Raw genomic sequence first — 23,822 nt, forward strand, 5'->3', positions numbered from 1 at the left:
CATATAGGAAGCTCAGCTCATTTGGACATTACTTTTCGTTATCTGCGCTTTCACAAAAAATAAATAAAAGTATTTTTATTTGCAGGTAACTGCCAATTATAAAAGTTTATTCTATATTTGAAACAATGTGCAGTGCTGCGCAAAAGCTTTTTAAAAACAAGGCTTCACTGAGTTAAAATGTATCACTATTTGCTGCAGAACTATGGTGTGGAAAGAAAGCCTATTATAGTTCTACCAGTTTTACTTTCCTAATGTATTTTTGATAGGTTGTACTAATGGTGCCTTTGGAATCTGCCACAAACCATTAAAAGGGTTCATTTTCGAGATGCCTTGTATAAAATGGAGGCAGCTGTTATAATTGTTCTACAGAATTTTTTACAATTGAACTAGATGCACTTTAAAACAACTGAAAAACATCCTCATGTCTCAGTTGTAAAAATGGATTTCAATGTATTATATTAATGACTACTGCTTGTGCAGTATGGTTTTGTTGATGGATTGTGGTAACAATGTACAAAAATAAATTTGGAGGCATTTTTATATCCTGGCAAAGACAATGGGTTTTCACAGTGTGGACACCTGACTTCAGTGGCAGTGCTTGCTTGTAAAATCTTAATTGTTTTCCATTGTCGGCCTGTGGCTCTATTCTTAAATTAATGTGAAATACAAGTTACACTTGCAATCCCATTTTACCATCCACAGATGCCAGTGTATTACTATTCATCTGGTCAGTACCCTACCTCAGCAAGTCAGCAGTACAGACCTGTCGCCCCTGTTCAGTACAATGCACAGAGAAATCAGCAAATACCACAGACTTCTCAACAAACAGGTATGGCTCATTTTCCTTACAATTGTACCCAAAACCCTTTTTTTAACAAATGGAGCAAAAGCAGGGTTAATACATCATAAAATATGCTTATTATTATATATTTTATCTACAGTAACACCTTCACATTGTTTGAAATATATATGTTATTTTTTAAAATATAACATGTAAGGTGTGAGCTGGCTAAAATGAGTACTTGACAGTTTAGAGAAGATAAAGTAAATGCCAGTGTCTAGTTTCAGTATCGGAATCTAGTATGCAAGCTTTCCTAAAGGTTCCAAACTGCAGTCTAATAATTAATTGTACTGACATGTGAATGTAATGTGTGATGGTTTGGTACAGTATAGTGTGCATACAAAACTCTCCTATTCCAGTCGCTGGCTTTAGCAGCATGAAAGGGGGCCGTTACACTGTAAGAGATAGATAGCAGGTCTCACAGTGAACCGGTCTCTTTCCCTGCTGTTTTCTGCTCTTCAGGAGGATCAAAGAAGCTCAATAGTAGTATGAAATGGTATTCATCATAAACATGTTTCCTTTTAAATTGGTTTATGTATCTTAATGGTTGTTGTTGATAAAAAAAAAAAAAAAAACATGCTTTTGAGTATTGTAAGTTTGTGTTTGTGTTTTTATTAGTTTGCTTTGCACTGTGTCAATAATTGCTGTTTGTAGTAATTTCCATTAATCAAAGGGTTAACCAATTTTTCATGTGTTGGTGCTGCTAGGCTTTGTTTATTGAATTCTAGTAAGGATTTGACTGTTTGAATATGACGATGGATGCCTGTCTCTTTAACCCCCCTCCCATGTAATTTTCTATAGTTTGTTGTTTGAAAGCTAGTGAAAAACAATCCAAGTTCCTCGGCCAGGCTTGTTCGTGATTTTTGTTTTCAAGGATTGTGCTATTATTATTTCTAGAGCAGGTGACTGATACTAATGGACAACAAAATGATTTCACCTGCATGTTGTCCATTTGTAGGGCTATAGGAGCAGCAGGCCAGCACATTAGTGATATCACTGATTTCTCTGAATAACAAAATGACAGCATCCTGTACTGCTGTGTGTTTTCTTGGCAAAAAAGAAAGAAGAAAAGCACAGTGTAAAGGATTGTGGGGATAATAATGACAATCTGTTATTTTTTACCTTATGTGACTGTAAGTTATCAAAGTCAACTGAAATAATTTTATTTGAAATAGCATTCAATGGGGGAGTTTCCATGTGTGTTCTGTTTTTTCTCGAGACATTGTGCTCAAGCCAAAAATGACCCTATAAATTTCGGGTTTCCATTGGCTCAGATTATTTTACTCGAAGACCCTCTTTTCACCTGACGTCATGCAAATGAAGGGGAAAGGAGGAGGTCGATATGCAAATTAGCTATACATAGCGTTCTCGTGCTGTTTTCGCAGACAGCTCGGGAAAATGTGGTTTCCATGCATAGAGAACAGGTACACGAGAGAATCTCACGTGGAAATCCATAGTTGTCAGGTGACATCTTGTTTGCGTGAAACTCTAAAGTAAAGTGTTAAGCTCATGTAATAAAGCTGTGATTTGTAAATGCCTTGTGCCTGGTTGTTTAATAATTTGTTTTACTGCTGTTGCCCAAATTGTTTTTCAAATGTCCATTGGTGGGGTGGCTTATCATTAGTAGTGAATAATAGTTCAACTAATTTATCACACGACTTAAAGAAAATAATGAACCCGAGTTATATAATGAAACTGTTCAACTCAGCTATTGCAGATCACCATGGAGAGGTAGGATTATAGAGATTTGTGCCAGACACCTTCCACATATACTCCCAAGGCTGTATTGGGAGCAATGGATGTTTTCACATGAAATGCAGGCTTCCATGTGAAAATGGGCATCTATTTACTGTGTTTTACGTCATACTCACGAGTAAATGAGATTTACCCTATCCCTCTCAGTGGCCGTTATTTTTGGCCACAAACCTGATCCTGTCTAGCTGTTCTCCCAAACGTGCACGATAGTGACGAGCGATTAATCGAAAATACAGTTAATTTCTGATTTATTAAATTAAACACCGAAACCGACTTCAAACGATTAATAAACTGCACAATTTCAATTGATTATTATACTATAAAACTTCACGTCTTCTTTACGGTCACTCATCATAAAAGTTACTTCCGCATCCCTGCCACTTTGGATTCCAGCGGTTTGCGTCAGTCAACCACTGAAGCTGCTCTCACTCTGGGATCTGTAGTCAAGGGAACCTCGAGACCCGCCCTCCTGTTAAAGGCCCCATAATGCATACAAAACAGCGTCACAAACAAAAACATACAGGAAGCGTAGTGCAGTGTCTGAACTGTTTGTTATAAATACTTGTCAAAGAAAGAAGGTGAGCGATTGTTTAAATACTGAAATACTGTAAGTTCATAAATACAAACTATTTTTTTTCTTTACACATATGTCAATCACCTTATTAATGATGTTTCATTACACAACAGAAAAGCAGCGGATATTAAATTATATAAATATAGGGTCAGTCCATGTCATGCCATGTAAATATGTATTTATAAGTGAGCTACCCAAAGTTATCTGTTATTGTTGACTCAGTTTCTCATTTTAGTTTAGTCAGCGAGGCAGGCTAATAAATTACATTTTTTTTTTTTTTTTAATTAGTTTCATTTAATAATTTTAGAGTTAGGGATTACACCCCAGGGAATTACGCAATTATGCATTAAACGTATCCCCATGCATGGGGAGCAGTGTGGAGTAGTGGTTAGGGCTCTGAACTCTTGACCGGAGGGTCATGGGTTCAATCCCAGGTAGGGGACACTGCTGCTGTACCCTTGAGCAAGGTACTTTACCTAGATTGCTCCAGTAAACACCCAACTGTATAAATGGTTAATTAATAATGTGATATCTTGCAACAATTGTAAGTCGCCCTGGATAAGGGCGTCTGCTAAAAATAAATAAATAAAAATAGGTGCGTAATATTAAATAATATTGCCGTTAACAGAGAAGGACAGGGAAAAATGTTGGATCACACTGAGGGTCAAGAGAAAATTGGTCAATTTTGCCAGAAAATGCCACGGCAAAGGTCCATGTTGCAAATATATCAGCAAAAGAGAGTAAAAAATGTTCTTTGCTTTGCTTTGTACACTGTGAAGGTGGCACCCGATGCGATCCACAGCGCTCTACCGCCAGGGGAAATTGACATCGACTTGTTTTGGTCATCGACAGCTGACCGTCTTCTTAATTTGAAAACATTAGCTTTCAGATACATAAATGCAGTAAATACAGCTGATGCTGAGTGCAGCAACTCAATGTATAATCTTGTCCTGTCCAATCGGAGGTGTTCTCTTTTGGAAGACAAACTGAAAGAGCTGGTGTTCCTTTATTTCAATCTTGGAATTTAGAAATACTTTGTTTAAAAAAAAAAAAAATCAATTGTTTTCTACTTAGTGTTTATTTTGATATCCAGTCTGAGAGAAGAACCCAATACAACTGCACAATAATTTTGTTACTTTGCACATATTTGTACAGAGATACAGCATAATTTTGCATAATTTGGATTTTTTCTGTGCATAATTCCCTGGTGTGTAAGGGATTCAAAAGAGCTAAGAGAAGATTTCAGGCAGTTGCAAGCAAGAGAGTGCATTGTCAGATTGTGTGTGCTTTTCTTCTTTATTTAAAAATTGTTTTATTTTTTAAATAAAGAAAAAACATTTAATGATGTTATTAGAATAAGCGATAATCATAACCGGGATTAATTTCAAATATCGAATCGATAATCGAATCGACATATAAAAGTGATAATCGCGCATCGCCACTTCACATGTAAATGACCACACATGGAAACTCCCCCAATGAAGCAATAATTAATTTTACTAGACAATAAACATTCAGAATTCTATTAAGTCGTGTCATTTATTCACTACATGAGTTCACTACACAAAAACAGATCGCTTTTATTGTCTATTCCTTTATAGAAAAATATCTTAATTTTCTTGAATGACATTTTGCTTTTCATTCTTGGATATTTCAGTAAATCTGAATAGCTTTGTTTTTACCTTGCTCTTTCCTGAAGTTGCCTCCATAGTTTTTGTAAAAATAGAATGTTTTTTGGTACTTCCATTTCATAAAATACTGAAATCAAAAACTGTGCATGGTGTCTTATACCATATTTAATTTCATCCAATCGAAACACTGATGGCCATTTATTTATTACTCAGCAACAACACAAATCCAACCCAACCATGTAAATATTACAGTGCATGCTTACCATTATACAGTTAAACTCCAGGATGATTGATGCTGTATAATATATCTCTGCAACCAAGTAATGCTACTTACTTACTCCATATATAATATACTACAATGGAGAGATAAGACTGATCTGATTATAGATGTTGTGATTGTGTATAATGGGCCATAAAGGATAAACCCTTGTTAAAAGCAAAACAGAACATGGTAAAATAAAAATAAAAAGTGCAACTTAATTATTTTCACTTAAGGGCTTTAGAGGGAATCTAATAATATTGAAGTATGGCTATAAATTATTTTCCCAAGATGGGGATATCTTACCTTTGAGAATGCAGTATGCCAGGTGGAAGCTTATGAGAAAACAAAGCAGCTGGAAGCTTCCTAGGACACAACAGTACAATATATATATATATATATATATATATATATATATATATATATATATATATATATATATATAGTATATAAACCTGTACAGCCTCCTGTTTGATTTATGACTCTGATATTTGCGTCAGAATGAGTTATCAAAACCTTTTTCTGTGGTGCAGCCACTGGTGTACAGATACATTCTATTGTCACTCTAACAAAATCTAAAATCTAAAATAGAACTCTTTAGTTAGGAAAGAGCCTTCATAATCCTCACCCGCGCACTGCAATCCATCAAATAGATCATCACATTGCTGCAGGGTAAAATATCAACACATTCAGTGATGTCGGCAAATTTTCTCCTACCGATTTGTCAAGATTCCCCTTGAAAATTTGGGAGAGTGCGAGTAAAATCGTCTGACAGTTCTAAGAAGTAGGCTACTAAGATTGATTAGGTCCTTTGTGGTTGAGAAAAGTCTCTCTGTGTCTCTCTTTGGCCTGCACTGAATGGTTATCAATTGTCCAGCTACTGAAGAAAAATCACAATAACATTACATTATAGAGGACTATAGGATTTATGTGATATTTACTAAGGCATTGTTGATTTTGTAAATGTATTCTTTTGTTTGCTTTTGAAAGAAAATAGTGTCCTCTGCCACCTACATTATTTCTGATTGTGATATGGCTGCATTACTGTGATTTTGTTACCTGTCTTTGATTTATTATCCTGTCCCATTGACTACAATGCACTGATGTCACAGCTTTGCTAAATACAGTTTCATGTTGAGAGGAGGGCGACAGTGACAAATGAGTGAAAACTTAACACATGTTATTATTAGATAAAGACTTGCAGATATTCAGAGGTATGGTATCAACTGGGAGAATAAAAGAAGAACAAATAGTTTTATATTGATCTGTTTTTTGCCCAATTTATATTGCTGTTGTCTAACATTCATCATAAAAATAATCAATTTTCTTGCTTGCAACTAAAATGGAAATTCTCCATTTTTTGTTATTAGTTTGGGGTAATTTTAAGTAGGTATAGTGTTTAAAACCCCTGGAAACCCAATCTATAAGAATAAATCAATGTCTTTATTCAGTGATGATCACCTTTCTTTGACTCTATCCAATGCCTTGCATGGATTTGCCTTTTGGCTGTACAGGCAAACCTAATACTGTGTGTGTGCCTTTGAATTGCCACAATAAATCACAGCTGTCGCTTAAAGCAATTGTATTATTTTCTGCTACAATGCAGTATCTTTATGTTTGTATAGATTTGACTGTCCTAGGCTTTATAAATTCTGAGGCATCTGGTCAGTATAGTGTACCAGTTATCATTATCTAGCAATGAAAACAGGTATTGTTAACATCTGTTTTAAGAAAAGATAGTGGTTGTTTGCTGGGTTTATTCCTAAATGAGTTTTTGGTTATATTTTTGGAGATGTGACAGACCTATACCTATAAAAAGAAAAAAAAATGATTGGTTAAATAACCTATTTTTCAAAGTCGATGTTGTACAGTTTTAATATCATGTGCGTCAAGTTTAACCTGATTAAACTCAAGTTAATTCAGACTAATTAGCACATCTTTATATAGAAATAATACCCAGTAGACATACGCTGAATTTGTACATTTTGTGCTAAATGAAAAAAATGTAATTAATAAATAAAAAGTGTGTTTAGTCTAATTAATTTTAAGAACCCGAGAGAAAATAATTGAATAAACTCAATCTCTCTTTGCTATCCCAGTGAGTTATTTTTTTTGGTTTTGTTTTGTTTTAACACTTGTCATACATGAATTCTTATTCAATAGAAAGCTGTGCTGATTTTTCATGCAATTGGATGTAAAGTGAAATAATCAGAGCTTATCTTGCACCCAGTTGCACATAATACGGCTATAATTTCATCAAGGGATTGTAGTGATGGCCAGAAACAAAGTTATCATAATTCCCTCAGTGTTGGGTAATGTTGCTTAATTATGTCCAATTAATTCCCGCAGAAGTAATCATAATTTCATGATCAATTATTTTCCAGTTACTCAATAAACAGACAGGTTACAACCCTTATTCATAAGGGTTTATAATAATAATAATAATAATAATAATAATAATAATAATAATAATAATAATAATAGTAATAATAATAATAATAATAATAATAATAATAATAATAATAATAATAATAATAATTACACAGGCAGTAATTGTTTAATCTGTATTATTTTAAAAAATGATTACTGGTATTTCAAGCAATACAGTTGATGGGATGTGGGATGTGTTAGTGTACTCTTTCTCAGAAAGTTAACGCTTAACTTTAATGATTGACAGCCCTGCTCTTGTGGGGTCAGAGGTTTGGCCCAAGCAGCTTATTTAGAACTGTTAAATCATATGGCAGATGGAGGTAGTGCGTAATCAATCCATCATGGGTGAGAAGGGTGCGCCAGTGCTGTCATTACTACTATGCAGGGCAGTAAATACAGAGGTTGCTATTTTTAGTTTATTGCAGCCTTCTGCCTTTGGAGCTTGTTAACTATTAAAGGTAGATATTGCACCTTTCAGTACTATATCTCACAGCACTATTGAGGCCACATCGTTCATCTACCTTTAATTGAACATTACTGTATTTTAAACTTATGCATGTTACAGTAAAAACATATAGTTGTTTACAAAAATAATAGTTAATTAATGTCAGTATTATTTATTTATTTATTTATTTATTTATTTATTTGGCAAGTGCCTTTATCCAAGGCGACTTACAGGGTTACAATGCAAGATTAATATTTAAATGCTACTATGCTACTGATTTTATTGTGCTTTATAACTGCTCCTATCTGTAATATATTATGTATGTGATATTCTGTAATGTGATATTTTATAATGTGATAATTTGTCCGGTGATATTTTGTAACAATTGTAAGTCGCCCTGGATAAGGGCGTCTGCTAAGAAATAAATAATAATAAACAGTTTACAGTAAGTGTAAATAATACTACTAAAATACAATATGAATAGGATGTAAGAAGTTAGAACTACAACAAGTTATATCTACAATGACATATTAGTAGTGCAATAGTTCAACAAGAGTGCATTGGCTGAGGATCCAGTAACGTGTTGTGTAGGTCAAGCAAGTCCAGTGCATAGTAGGAGGGGCAGATCAAGAGATCTACAAGTGCAGTCTAAACAGGAGGGTCTTGAGGGAAGAGGAGCGGGCATGGCAGGATGGAGAGTGGAGGGAAGGCATGACTAGTCGGTCCGTAGAGGAGGAGCGGAGAAGGAGAGATGGGGTGTAGAGAGACACAAGGGATTGGAGGTAGGAGGGGGCAGTGTGATGAAGAGAGTGGTGTGCAAGAATAAGGGCCTTGAATGCGAGCAGTGAAGGGTGCGAAGCAGAGGGGTAGCATGAGAGTAGCGAGGTTGGGAGAATACAAGATGAGCAGCAGAATTATGAATGAGTTGAAGGGGGCGGATAGCCGAAGCAGGGAGACCAGCAAGAAGAGATTTACACTAGTCCAATCTGGACCAGGAGTTGGGTGGAATAAGTAGTGAGAAAAGGACAGATTAGGTAGATGTTGCTAAGAAAGAAGCGGCAAGTGTGTGTCATGGAAGAGATATGTTATAAGAGTAATACCTAGGGTTTTAGCAGAAGGAAATGGAGAGAGTGATAGTCAAGGGATACTGAGATGGAGAGGTCAGAGGAGGGAGAGGAAGCAGAAGTAAAGTAGAGGAGGTCAGATTTAGAGAGGTTGAGTTTGAGGTGGTGAGAATGCATCCAAGTTGAGATAGCCGAGAGGTTCTGAGATGCGGGAGATGTAGGATTCAAAGGAGAGGAAGGTCTGGACATCATCAGCGTAAAGATGGTAGGAGAAGCCAAAAGAGGAAATGAGAGAACCTAGCGAGCGGGTGTAGTGCGACGAGGAGGGGTCCCAGGACAGATCCTTGAGGTACATCTGTAGAGAGGGGGGCGAGGAGAAGACAGAGCCACACCAGGAAACCTGGAAAGAACAGTTAGAGATAGGAGGAAAACCAGGCAATAGCAGTGCCTGAGATCCCCAGGTCAGAGAGAGAGGAGAAGAGAACAGCATGATCGACAGTGTCGAAGACAGAGGAGAGGTCAAGGAGAATTAGAATGTAGGAGAGGGAGGCAGCCCGAGCAGAGAGGAGTCAGTTACAGAGACGAGGGCATTAAATTACATTACTAGTTGTATAACTGAAATAGGAGAGTGCCTCCCACAGCATGGTTTAAAATGTATTCTTATATTTACTCCCAAATTTAACAGGAATCCGTCACAGCACATACAGAATCTTATTTCTGCCTGATTTTTACTGTTTTACTGCATAAATGTTAAGCCGTTGAGCGTTGTTTATTAATATTACACAGACTGCATTAATTGAAATCCCTGTAATCTGAACTGATTTATAATCTGAAAGATACTATTATAATATAAATCATGCTGATAGCAGCTGTATGTAGTAACCACAATTCAAAATCATAATTCTGTGATGAGTGATTTAAACATTTACAGTCTATTTGTGTTTTATTCAAAGGGTTTTATTGTTCCCTTTCAAGTACGAAATGTAACCATTACCTAATGGGATAGAATCTCTTATAGCCCGAATTACCTGAGTACTTTTATCAAAGCTACTCCTTTAAGAGCCCCATATGCGCCAAACATGGATTCAGTACCTTGTTGTGGCTAAGTTCACGCTCTCTCCCTTGCTGCTCAGCTCTTCGTGAGTCGATATTAAAATTCTTGCTAGCGCCTTTTCATATATAATATGGAACCGGGTACCCGTCGTGAAAATACCTTGGTACCAGGATCTTTTTCGGTAATGATTAAAAAAAAAAGAAAATCACATATATTAATGTTTTAAACGCATGACTCATATTTAAATACTATATAGTACACATATATTTAGTCTCTTCAGATCTGTAGACTTGTGTAACTTTTTTCAGTACTGGGAACATAATTATTATTATTATTATTATTATTATTATTATTTGTTTATTTAGCAGACACCTTTATCCAAGGCGACTTACAGAGACTAGGGTGTGTGAACTGTGCATCAGCTGCAGAGTCACAACTACGTCTCACCCGAAAGACTGAGCACAAGGAGGTTAAGTGACTTGCTCAGGGTCACACAGTGAGTCATAATAATAATAATAATAACACATCTTCGTTGAAATAGTTATTAATGTTAAATGTGCATCATGCTGTGGAATTCTACTACGTTATGGACGGTCGCAATAGCTACTGTAAATTGAGCCAGATGGGTTTTGACGACAGTTGCAAAAGAGACACGTGCGTCTGTTTGGTTGGAACAATAAAATGCTGCTCCTGATCACTAAATGTCTCTCTTGTGAATACATAACAATGGCATCCAAGCAAAGCATTGGGTGGAATTTCTTTACCAAGCAGGAGAAAACGGAATTTTCAAACTCTGCCAAGGAAATATTTCAATTAAAGGAGGAAGCACACTTTTAATGCGCTCCACATTATTTTGTTTTTATTTTATTTATTTGCTTATTTATTTTTAAATAAAGGCTACTTTATTTGATCTTTTTGGTAAGAAACTATATCTGCGCAATAACTGTAGATAAAGCATTCCGTATTGGAAGCCACACGGTTATTATTAATGGATTACAGTCAGTGGTTAATTTGTGCATCTCTTCAGCTATGATAGTTAAAAATGTCATAAAATGTTTTGCTCTCAAATGCGTTTTCTTAAAATTCTCAACAGAGTTTTATCAATTCTGCAAGTTCTTGCGTGTGCTAAACAGAGACAGTCCACTGCCAGGGACATTTAGGCTGGGACCAAATCAAAACTTTGACAACCCGCTATTCGCGCTTAACAAAACTGTATTTAATAGCGTTTTCTTTTTATGAGTAGAAGAAATAAGATACTTCCAAAAAAAAGAAAACACTATTAAATACAGTTTTGTTAAGGGCGATTAGCGTGTTGTCAAAGTTTTGATTTGGTCCCAGTCTTAATTACTTTACGATTTCAGCTACGTGCCATAAAGATGATAGTGGATGACAAGAGGACTGTGACTCTATGTCTACTTATTTGTCTATACACAAATAAGCTTACTTGATTTGAAAAACGTCTTGAACGATACAAGCAGATTCTTACACTACTTGGTTTGATTGAATGAATAATACACAACAAGCTTCAATATGAAAGCTGAACATTCATTTCAATAAATAAGTTTTTAATGAAAAAATAAAAACTGTAGCCTACTTCACTAAAGTGAAAACTGGCTTCTGTGTATCATTTTTCTTTTATCAATGTCAGCCTTTTTATTTCATTTTAAACCATTTAAATGCCAAACCATAACAAAACATCAGCGGTGAACAAATCACTACTATGTGTGGTAGACCGATGGGCTACCAAAAGGTAAACTATGGTAGCCCACCACAAATTTTCGTAGCTCACATTTTTCAGTAGATAAAAATTTCCATTTAACGCTACGCATCATTATAAAAATGTAGACAGATACAATTGGTAAGGTTCAGAAAATAAATCCGACATCACTTCTGAGGGCCACTAATAAAACATTTTGTTTTTTTTACCATATATAAACCAAATACTGCCAAAGTTTCCTAACAACCTAGTTTCTGTTAATAATTCTACCAAACAATAACAAGCTAATAATAGTTTCCTTTATATAAAATGAAGGGAATTATGTTTGACCGCATCATTTGCATTATTTTCCCAGATATTATCAGTCCTTGGGACTCGCAGTCTGAGTTTTTGATCCAACAAATATCACATCATTAGTTTTCAAATATTCACTGCTGTTTTTATGTTTCCTCACTTGTGCCATTTATAGAACCTAGCCCCACCTTTTACCAGTCTTCATTAGCTAAACAATTTCAGACTGTTTACTTTTATATTTTTAAATATTCATAAAAATACTAGAGTCCACCTCTGTCCACAGACAGTATACTGTGCTAGCCGTCTGTTTTTTTTTTTTTCTAGTCAGCTTTTCAATATACAGACTGACAGTGTTAACGTCTTTTTAGCTACACTGTGTGGTTGAATTGGCTGGAGCCTTTGGACAACAGAATCTAGGGGCTAATTGTCTGCTTTGAGCTTTTTCAGCCCAACACAGCGGTGAGGGTACTGACCTGCCAGAGACTTCTGGGCCTGATGGCAGCTACATCTCAGATCCTCCCCTTAAAGCACTTACGCACGCCCCCTCTCCAAGCCTGGTTCAACCACAGGGTCTGGCACCCTGTCTTAGAATGCCACTGTTTACTTAGTGTCTCGTCACTGTATTGAGGTTCTCTCATGGTGGAAACAACCAGCTCATCTGTGTGTGGGCCCAGCTACGAGGAGATGGCTGACAAACTTCAGAATGCCAGAGCAGCGTCTATACACTCCCAAGGGTATATTCCTGACGTGGTGTCATTCGCATGAACTGGACTCCACGACTTGCCCCATGGAAGATGTACTGCAGTGTTTGCAGGACCTTTTTGATTGAGGGAAACCTCCCTCCATGCTTAAGGTCTACCTGGCAGCTGTCTCAGCTTGCCATATTAAAATTGACTCAGTCTCCCCAGGAGCACACTTCTTCTAAAATTTCTGTCATTAAAGGCAGCTTTCCTACTTGCTAATTACCTCTGCTAAGCCAGTAGGTGAAATGCAATCATTCTCAACACCATAAGCTTGTTTGTTTTTTGCAGAGGCTAGATCTAAGATTACTCTCTGCACTTATCCTGCTTTTCCCCCTAAAAGCATTTCTGCTTTCCATATCAACCAGTCAGTGGAAATAGAGTCCTTCCATCCACCTCCCTTCCAGTCTGACAGAGAGTTCCATACGCTCTCTCTGGTTAGGGCACTGGCATATTATGTTGACCGCACCCAGAGTTGGCGGCAGTCAGAGCAATTGTTTATTTGCTTCCGATCTAAGTTCCACGGACAAGCCTTGTCTAAACAGCGGCTGTCAACGTGTAGCAGACACAGTCAGGATTGCATAAGATCTGTCCAACCTGCCCCCACCAAAAAAGGTTACTGGTCACTCCATAAGAGGCCTAGCAACCACTTGGGCACATTTTTTATTATTGTTCCACTTTAAGTCTTGGGGTAGTTAGCCACACACCTCTTGGACTTCTGGTGTTAAATGCTGAGGTTACTCAGTGTAACCTTGCAGCATATACACTGCATGCGGCTCCTCCCTCACTGTACTGTGGACTATATCCATGGATCCTCATGGGTCCTCAACCAGATTGCTAAAGGCAGTTATCTTCCTTTTTAGCACATCTGCCGGTGCTGCAAGTCATTCACTTGTGACGGCTTGGGTATTCTATCCCATTAGATAATGGTTACATTTTATACTAGATAGGGAATTATCATAACCCCTTGTTCCCTGAAATAGAAATGTAACTGTTACCCTTCAAGGTTGCTGCATTCACCCCAGCACAGCAGGCCTGAAACTGACCCTTATGCATCACTCATGTTTAGCACATTGGGGGGTAGAGACAACTTCTGATGCATATGGGGCTCTTAAAGGCGCAGCCTTAATATAAGGTCTCAGGTAATTCGGGCTATAAGAGATTATATCCCATTAGGTAATGGTTTCCAATAAAACTACTTTTCAATTGAAATACATTGAATATCAATATAAAGGCATTTTTAAGTGAAAAAACATGCAGCTAAAATTAATGAGATATTTTAGAAACTAGACAATTCCTCTTGTAAGGATCCCTCGTGCCCAAGTACAGCAAATAAGTAAATAAAATAAAGCCTTGTATACAAAGCAGAAAGAGTGCAGTGGCTTACAAAGGTACAAAGGTTCCATGTGGTCTGCCATTAGCCATTAGACAAACAACCAGTCCCAACCAATTTATCCTTCTCCTCACCCAGGGAGAATATAATGAGCCTGTCTGAGAGCTGGACCAATTTAATAGGCTCTTGGATGTTTAAATTAAATCAGCAGAGATTTCCCTGTAAGAGCAGTGATTCGTTCACAGACACGCTCACATTGGAGTAACTGTGGAAACCTCATTCTGGGTTTACTGGTGTTTTCCTGTGGTTTCTCAGAGATTAAGGTCAATGCTGGTAGTGGTGACATAATCACGTCCATGTATACAGTACCTAACTTGTGTACAGGCCGTCTTGGGTACAAGTGAGTTGTGAACATTCCCTCAGCAGCCATTACAAAATGACCTGTAAAAAATGTATGTGCTGAATATTGCTGGAGAACCTTTTGTTATGGTAACTAGAATGCCACAGGGGGTATTTTAAAAGAGTTTCCCCCAGTCTTTAACACCTATTTTCTTGAAAGCAGAAAAAACTAGAACCAAACAATTGTGTTATGTGCTGTATTTCAGGGTCTCTTAACACTCTGAAGTTGTTTGTTTCTTAGTTTTGGTACATTAATGTGGATGTTGCACATAAGGAAAATGACATTTGGGAATGACTGATCTACTAGGTGTTACAGTTCGCGTTTAAGTTTTCAAGGCACATAAGCTTTTCTGGATAGGTTTGGGTATTTTGACTCACAAAGGTGCAATGTTTGATGTGCTTTTGCTTCATGCATCTAAATCTGTCAATTCTGCTGTTTCAAGCAGTTTATTGGTATAAAATTTAAGTGTGGGATTTTTTTTATGTCATCTGTGTTTAATTACAGATTTGCTGAACTTTCTGAATGTAACTTAGGGAGATGTCAGAGAGCGGTAACTGCTGTTTTGCACATACTGAAAAATTATTTGCTACCTTTAACCAAAACTGTCAGATTTAGAGAGTGTTTTAAAAGCCACAGTTAATAGAAGTCCTGGTTTATAGCCTTCACCTTTGGTATTTCTACCACATTGCACAGCCACAAAAGATTTAAAAACCATCAGCAAAGGTGATAATCCCACCCTCCCACATCAAATCCTTGTTTTAACCTGAGCCAAACAAAGACACTGTTTAAATTCCTACCCTACATTCCTGGTGCCACCCCACCAACCCTCGGTCCTGCAAAGTCCTCCCTGGGTCTGAATTATTGAAACAAAAACAAAGGGTTGCTGCTCAAGAAGTACGTTCCAGTAAACCTATCCTGAGATCCAGCCTATCTGCTTTCATATTCTACTTCTTAACCCAATACAAACTGAGAATGTAGGCCATACTGTATTAGTCTACTTTTTCATGAAACTGACACCTGCTATGTGTGATTTATATCCTTAGAAGGGTATAAGTGTTTCAAGGGTATGCCTTGCTTATGGGGAGGGGTATTAGATGTGACATCAAAGTTCTATAGTTCTATATTAAAGTAAAGCCTTATGGTGAAACTATCGCCCCCCTTTCTGTGTTATAGTGGAATACATAAATGATTGTGTGCTGTCTTGTAAAAAGTTATGTCTTTTCAAGTTTAGCTCTGCGGCTTTAATTACATGATAAATCATATTAAGAGAGCAGCAATTAAATCTTTTGCATTGTACAGATATTATTTCCTGGTGTCACCTGTTATTTTATGGTCTTCCAGAAGCATAAAGGTTAATAATATGCGATTCAGGCACAATTCATTGGAGCACACAAATGTTAATTGGTGGTTATTGTCTAGGTTTTGCTGCAGAGCATACATTGGGCTTCACATAGATATTTTGTCTGCAAGATTAATTGAGATGCCTTTCATCTAAATGCAGTGTGAGCTCCAAGGAGGAATAATTAGTTGATTCTTTATCCAAAAATTGCCCCCTTTGCAGTACACATGAAAAGATGACTTGCTCTATACTTTTGCCCTGGGAGCTTGACATATGCTAGGGGAAACAGTGCTGGCTTTCTCCACTGCTAGATGCTGTCACAGTGTGCTTAACAAACACTGCAGCCTCTACTTAATGTATCAACTTCATTATCTTGAAAGAAAAGTAGTACATTTATTTTAAGGCTTTGGTTATGATTTTAAACTATGTGTACTTTTAATTGTTTATTTGTAATTGTTGCACTCAGGCAAAGAGAAATCCATAGTTGCAATAATGTTTGTAGACCACAGCAAGCTCAAAGTCTGTATCACTCATGTATGACAGTGAGCAATGAGCAGTCTGTGGACTTTTAGCTGTATATCTCCAGTAACTGATGGCATTGACTGGTTAACTATGTTTCTGAATTATAATTTGGATCCAATTCTAAGATGTCAAGTGGGGGAGAGGCAGAGCAGATTTATGGACGTGTGAGTTAAGGCTTTGCAAAGAACTTTAATGAAACACCACACATGGTCCAGAATAGCATTAAGAGTGACTTGATTCATTTCTATCGATTTCTGTCTCATACGTTTACTCAAAAATGCAATGAAATACGGTATATATTCCAGTTTGAAATACTTGGGTTCTATAGGTAATCACTTTGCTGGTAATCACAAGGGCAGCAGTGTGGAGTAGTGGTTAGGGCTCTGGTCTCTTGACCGGAGGGTCATGGGTTCAATCCCCGGTGGAGGACACTGCTGTTGTACCCTTGAGCAAGGAACTTTACCTAGATTGCTCCAGTAAAAACCCTGCTGTATAAATGGGTAATTGTATGTAAAAATAATGTGATATCTTGTAACAATTGTAAGTCGCCCTGGATAAGGGCGTCTGCTAAGAAATAAATAATAATAATAATAATAATATTGCCACTGTTTATGAAGTGCTACAAATTTGACATGTTTAAATGGAATTCCAATGCAGCTCTGTTAAATGGCTTTGTTTTGATGGCATGAATAATGAAATTATCATCCAAAAACTGAATAGAAGAAAGAAATGGTACCGTTGCCCACTGATTTATAATTATTCAAATGTACTTGAAATAACAAGGCAAATAACAAGAAGAAGAGATGATTGTAACGATTTAATCTGTACAGTGTTATGTATGTAAGCCGTGAAAAATGTGGAAGTAAAGCCATACCACTGCGACTTTACTCCTAGGGGCTTATGTACTAAGTACTGGTAAGCGCAAGTAGATGCGGGTGCGCATTTAATTTGAGCTGCACAGGCTATGTATTAACTGTGGAGTGTTGAAAACTGCACCTGTGCATCATATATGTGGGCCGGAGTATTTAAATGAAGTGAATGCGCAGCGTATCAGAACAGTGTAGGCTTTGGATTTGGATGAAGGGGAAATTGTGTGGCTGTTGCTTGAAATCCTGGCACCATGTCCAGTACCCCTTTCACATACAAATGCCACTACTGAGCCATCTCGGAGACGTTAAAAAAATATTTGAAATATTTGCAAGCCTTTCATTATGCCTGATTTCGTGTATGAAAAAAAAAATGCAAACATTTTTGGCGCAAAATCAAATTCCACTAACAAAACAGCTTTGTATATTGCAACAAGTCACCTACATTCTGGAGCATACCTTTTTAAAGCCCTGTCACATCATTTAAGTCCTAAGTGGAGCATGTGCAAGTAATGGAGCGATTAGAGGCTCACTTTATGCACAGGCGCTTCATTTCAACACATGTAATCAGGAGCATCTCAGAGGTCAATTAGATGCTCAGGAGCTATCTACATATTCCGTGGAGCATCTTGCTGTGGAGGCTTAAAGTTGCCCTTACGAATTTGCACATGCGCATTTTTCGAGATGCACTGGGCATTTCCCTTTCGTACATATGTTGCAATTTTACAGATGCGCAAAAAATTTTCGTGCATGCACAACTCTTTGTACATAGGCCCCCTAGTCCTCTGTATTCTGAACCATTTATTTATATTGTGCTTGCACTTTTTTTCCTTCAGGTGTATACTGTATATATTGTTTCATGTTTGCCCTGTTTTTCATGAGAATTGAAGGGAGCATAAATTATACAATTTGAGATAGAGGTCATTGAGCATGCAGTAATATTTCAAGTGATTTGATGGGAACTGCCACTAAAACTAGCTTATATACTGCATATGCCTACTCTCTATGGACTGTGGAAAGCTGTTGTTGATTGTCAAGTAGGTTTAATGGTGTAAAGGCTCCTACAGTATGTGCACCCTTACATATACAGTATGTGTGTGTGTGTGTGTATATATATATATGAGTTGAGTTTACTGAAAATTGACTGAAAACAAAAATGAATGAAAAAAGAATAATCATAAAAGTTGTAATATACTTTTAGAGCGTCTTAATTCATGTCACAAAGTCGCTGCATGATTAAATATTCTGTGCTTTGCTTCTAATCTCCACTCATTCCCAGCACACACCATCACTGTTTGCAAGCAATGTCAATGAATTCACCTGGCAAATTTAATGTAAAACTTGGCACTAAAGTCTCAAATCGAAAATTGCCTACTATCAAACAGGCGGATATATCAGACTGATATGACAGAAGGACTGATTGATAGCAAAAACAAAACAACGACAGAATAACTTAATACCACTTAATTTACCGAAATGAAAATAATTTATTTTGGATGCGGGAGAACACATTAAAAATACGCTGTGCAGCTTCAACCTACAAGTCTCTGTGAACTTTTTTTTTATTCCATTATGATCCTACACAAAGGGGAAATGCATAAATATAATGTTTTTGTTTAAAAGAGAAAAGATAAACAATACATTATCTGAAATCAAATGAATTGAAGCATAATCTCGAAAATGCATCATTGTATTACAAACTTAATAAGTGCAAATGCAATGAAGCGCCCATTCAAATCTGGTACGTTATGCTGTTTTCGGTTTTTTACATCTTTTTTATTTGAATGTATTCAAATGTCCAGTCTTTTACATGGTTTTTAATGTCATTTATCATATTTTTCCACCATTAAGAAAATAGTATGTGAATATTTATCATTTGCAATACATTGGGTCTTGTACATTTTTTTACTTGTGCAACTTTGCAGTGGACTTCTCATTAATTGTTTTTTCTCTTTAGAGAAATTGATTGTCTGTTTCCAGTTTAAGTTTGCAAAAAAAAAATAATGTATAATTAATGGTAAGTGTATCTCTTTTTGACAATAGGAAAACACCCATCAAATCGCAATTGATTGCACATGTACCAATATCTGACATTACACAGGTCATGTTTTGGTATAAGTACCACTTTCTAACACTACACCGGTACTGTATTATTGTTCAGTCTCCTGTCCCCCTGAAATAAACTATGCACGAAATGTTTACTTTCAAGTGGTGTTACCTTGTATAGTTTTGATTGTGAAGAATTTCATGGTTGTTTTTCTGTTTGATGTATGCCTTTATTTTATGTAGGTATTCACTTCAATTCAGGCCACAAAGATTTCAATTTACAAAAGCTGCATTATTTTGAAAACTCAGTGTTGAACCCCCTTTCGCTTTCAGCGTTGCTCGCTGCAAGAGTGACGGTTACCATGGCAATCAGCCCTCTGTCATCATAAGTCACGTGAACAGGACCTGAGTGACTTTGAGCTTAAACATCAATAGTAATGGGACAACTAAGACGAAGCCGGGAGGCGGGAAAGAACTTAAAATACAAAGAGAAAATTATGTAGCTGTCACAAAGACGGCCGGAGTGGGTGGCGTCAGACCAGAAACAGGAACACAATAAACAGAGAGATGGGGTTTTGGTGAGGCTGAACGCGTGATCGCGTTCAGCATTTAATAAACAGACAGAAAATAAAAGGTTTGAAACAACAAAACACAGGACACTGCACTTGTAGCCAAAATAAAAGGACAAACAAAAACGGACTAGACAGACAAAACACGGTGAGCAGATTTAACTATTACTATTATTATTATTATCTTTACCTCCGTCTCCAATCCCGTTCTCCACTCACCGAACACCAACCCCGACTGAGTGAAACTGTGCATCTATATATACTGTTGTGCTGGGATTCAATTACTAATTAATTACTCACTTGAATCCCAGCACGTGAATTCATTACGTGCAACCCCGTGCCACACATTATACACATTTTATCTGCACGTGAAGTGATGTGCCATCCTCGTGCCTAAATATAATTATACACTTTAAACACACGTGAAACACAGACCCGTTTATATCCCGTGTACCAATCTATACACCAACATTAACATACGCACGCAACATACATACACAGAACACACAAATGCACACAGGGGCGGGGCACTTTGCCACATATACCCCCCCTTGTGCGCAGCACACATGGCCTCAACGGCCACCTCCCCCCTTAAAAATCCAGCAGTCCAGGACAAAGTCTCGGGCTGGGAAGGGAGGCTCCAGTGGGCCCATGGCTGGCCATGCTGTCAGCACCCCTGCCGGTAGTGGCACGGCTGACAGCCTGTTGGTCCTGTCCTGCAGCGAAAAAGCTGCGGGGGCAGGTGGTCCCCCGACCTCCCCCTTCTTCGTAGCCGGCAGCTCCCTCCTGTGGGGCTCCGGCCACAAGAACTCCTGCAGCGAAACTGCTGCTGGGGAAAGTGGTCTCCAGACCTCGTCCCCCTTCGTGGCCGGCAGCTCCCCTTTCTGGGGCTCCGGCCACCGTACTCCCTGCGGAGGTACGGGCAGCAGAGGCAGCTCCTGCTCCTCTGCTCCGGGCGGTGGCGGAGGCAGAGGCAGCTCCAGCTCCTCTGCTCCTGGCGGTGGTGGTGGCGGAGGCAGAGGCAGCTCCTGCTCCTCTGCTCCTGGAGGTGGTGGAGGCAGAGGCAGCTCCTGCTCCTCTGCTCCTTGCGGTGGTGGTGGCGGAGGCAGAGGCAGCTCCTGCTCCTCTGCTCCTTGCGGTGGTGGTGGCGGAGGCAGAGGCAGCTCCTGCTCCTCTGCTCCTGGAGGTGGTGGAGGCAGAGGCAGCTCCTGCTCCTCTGCTCCTTGCGGTGGTGGTGGCGGAGGCAGAGGCAGCTCCTGCTCCTCTGCTCCTGGAGGTGGTGGAGGCAGAGGCAGCTCCTGCTCCTCTGCTCCTGGAGGTGGTGGAGGCAGAGGCAGCTCCAGCTCCTCTGCTCCTGGCGGTGCTGGCTCCCTCTGCTGTGGCGGCTGGGCATGTGCACGCCGTGCTGCCTTCAGCAGCATAGCGAGAGGCTGCTGGGGGACACCAGCATCCTGCCCTTCTCCCCCCCAAAAATTTTCAGGGGGTTGAGCCTGTAACTCCTCCCCTTCTGGCTCCTGGGGCTGAACCAGCAGGCATTTTCCCTCTGCTGGTGGCTTGGGTCCCAGGGCTGTGGAAGCCCCGACTTGCCTCCCTTTGGGCTGTGGACGCCCCGACTCCTCCCTGTTGGGCTGTGGACGCCCCGACTCCTCCCTGTTGGGCTGTGGACGCCCCGACTCCTCCCTGTTGGGCTGTGGACGCCCCGACTCCTCCCTGTTGGGCTGTGGACGTTCGGGCTCCCCCCACTCAGGCGTAGGACGTTCGGGCTCCTCCCACTCAGGCGTAGGACGTTCGGGCTCCTCCCACTCAGGCGTAGGACGTTCGGGCTCCTCCCACTCAGGCGTAGGACGTTCGGGCTCCTCCCACTCAGGCGTAGGACGTTCGGGCTCCTTCCGCTTGGGCTCCTCCCATTTGGGCTGTGGATGCTCAGGCTCCTCCCATTTGGGCTGTGGAGGCAAAACCAGCAGGCATTCACCCTCTGCTGGTGGAGATGGGGACAGCAGGTACTCACCCTCTGCTGGTGGAGATGGGGACAGCAGGTACTCACCCTCTGCTGGTGGAGATGGGGACAGCAGGTACTCACCCTCTGCTGGTGGAGATGGGGACAGCAGGTACTCCTCTGCTGGTGGTCCTGCTACCTGGGCTGCTGTTCCATTTATGGTTGCCTCCAGGTAGCTGAGGACAAACTCCACACCTTCCTCCAAGGTGTTTGGGGTGTGTTCCTCCTGATAGGCCTCCCATCTCTCACAGTCCATCATCCACAGGGCCTGGACGACTATGGGCAGAGACTGGGCCTCCAGCCCAGCATTCTCCAGCATCCAGTCCCGCACTTTGATGGCGTCTTCTGCCATTTTTTTTTTTTTTTTTCCTCTTTTTTTTAAATCCAAACTGCGGTTCCTGCTCTGGCCTGAGTCCTGGAGGCGCTGTCGATCCCACGCAGGACACCACGTGTCACAAAGACGGCCGGAGTGGGTGGCGTCAGACCAGAAACAGGAACACAATAAACAGAGAGATGGGGTTTTGGTGAGGCTGAACGCGTGATCGCGTTCAGCATTTAATAAACAGACAGAAAATAAAAGGTTTGAAACAACAAAACACAGGACACGGCACTTGTAGCCAAAATAAAAGGACAAACAAAAACGGACTAGACAGACAAAACACGGTGAGCAGATTTAACTATTACTATTATTATTATTATCTTTACCTCCGTCTCCAATCCCGTTCTCCACTCACCGAACACCAACCCCGACTGAGTGAAACTGTGCATCTATATATACTGTTGTGCTGGGATTCAATTACTAATTAATTACTCACTTGAATCCCAGCACGTGAATTCATTACGTGCAACCCCGTGCCACACATTATACACATTTTATCTGCACGTGAAGTGATGTGCCATCCTCGTGCCTAAATATAATTATACACTTTAAACACACGTGAAACACAGACCCGTTTATATCCCGTGTACCAATCTATACACCAACATTAACATACGCACGCAACATACATACACAGAACACACAAATGCACACAGGGGCGGGGCACTTTGCCACATAGCCGAAACAATCGTTTTGATAAAAATATAAAATGACCTAGACAAAATGTTTTGCCAGTTAACAGTATCGACAACAAATGCTTTACTGGTACGCAATACCGGGCCGTACCGGCTCAATAGTCCAAATCACGGCTTCTATCAAAGTAAAAAACCATGTCCACAAACTTGAACTTGAAGCTTATCTATAAACTTCAGGTACATTCAAACAGTATTCCAATTCCAAAAGAAAAGATAAAAGATAGTGACAGACAAGTTGAAAAAGGCAAATAGAATAATCTAGCTAGAAAAAATAAATACAAATACATTTCTATAGATAGATAGATAGATAGATAATATGGACTGGTGAGGATGGCTATAGTAGAAAACTGACTCGAAGGAAGACTTGTTACAGACAGGGCTATAATGCCCGAAGCTGGAGGTAACAATAGCCTTCCAGAGGGGCATTTAATTTTCCACTATGGCTGAGTCTGCAGTACATATTTAATGTATGAATCAGTCAAGAAAATAAGTGAGGCAAGGCTGGATAGTAAATACAACTTTATATATTCCGTTTAAATATAGCTTATGCAGCATTAGTAAATAAATAAACAACATAAATAAATAACAAAAAATGATTTTGAAGTTCATACAGCAAGTTTTTTTCTTTCTTTTATAGTATGTCTTAAAAACAAAGCCTAGACCCTGCAGAAGCTCCTGTATGAGATGGAAAAGTGGCATCAGTCTTTCACACTCACTAAACATGTGGAAAATAGTCTCCTCTGCAGAGCAAAAACAGCAATATGCACTGATACTGGGGTCAACCCTGTGAAGAAACCTGCCTGTAGACACGATACAGTGCAGGATCCTCCACTGCAGGTCTCCCGCTCGCTTGGTGAGGGGCAGCTTGTAAAG

The 23,822-nt window shown here is 39.2% G+C and overlaps 1 protein-coding gene across 6 annotated transcripts in view; it reads left to right on the top strand.

Annotated features, from left to right (window-relative positions):
* The window catches only part of LOC117435734 (cAMP-regulated phosphoprotein 21-like), an 85,052-nt gene that overhangs the window by 55,871 nt on the left and 5,359 nt on the right, over positions 1–23,822 (top strand). For all 6 annotated transcript variants that reach the window (XM_034059138.3, XM_034059136.3, XM_034059133.3 and 3 more), the window contains one exon: positions 703–829. In XM_034059138.3, the coding sequence (XP_033915029.2) occupies positions 703–829 (127 nt within the window). The remainder of the gene's footprint in view (positions 1–702; positions 830–23,822) is intronic.

The sequence above is a fragment of the Acipenser ruthenus genome, chromosome 3, assembly GCF_902713425.1.
Source record: "Acipenser ruthenus chromosome 3, fAciRut3.2 maternal haplotype, whole genome shotgun sequence".
In the NCBI taxonomy this organism is placed as follows: Eukaryota; Metazoa; Chordata; class Actinopteri; order Acipenseriformes; family Acipenseridae; genus Acipenser; species Acipenser ruthenus.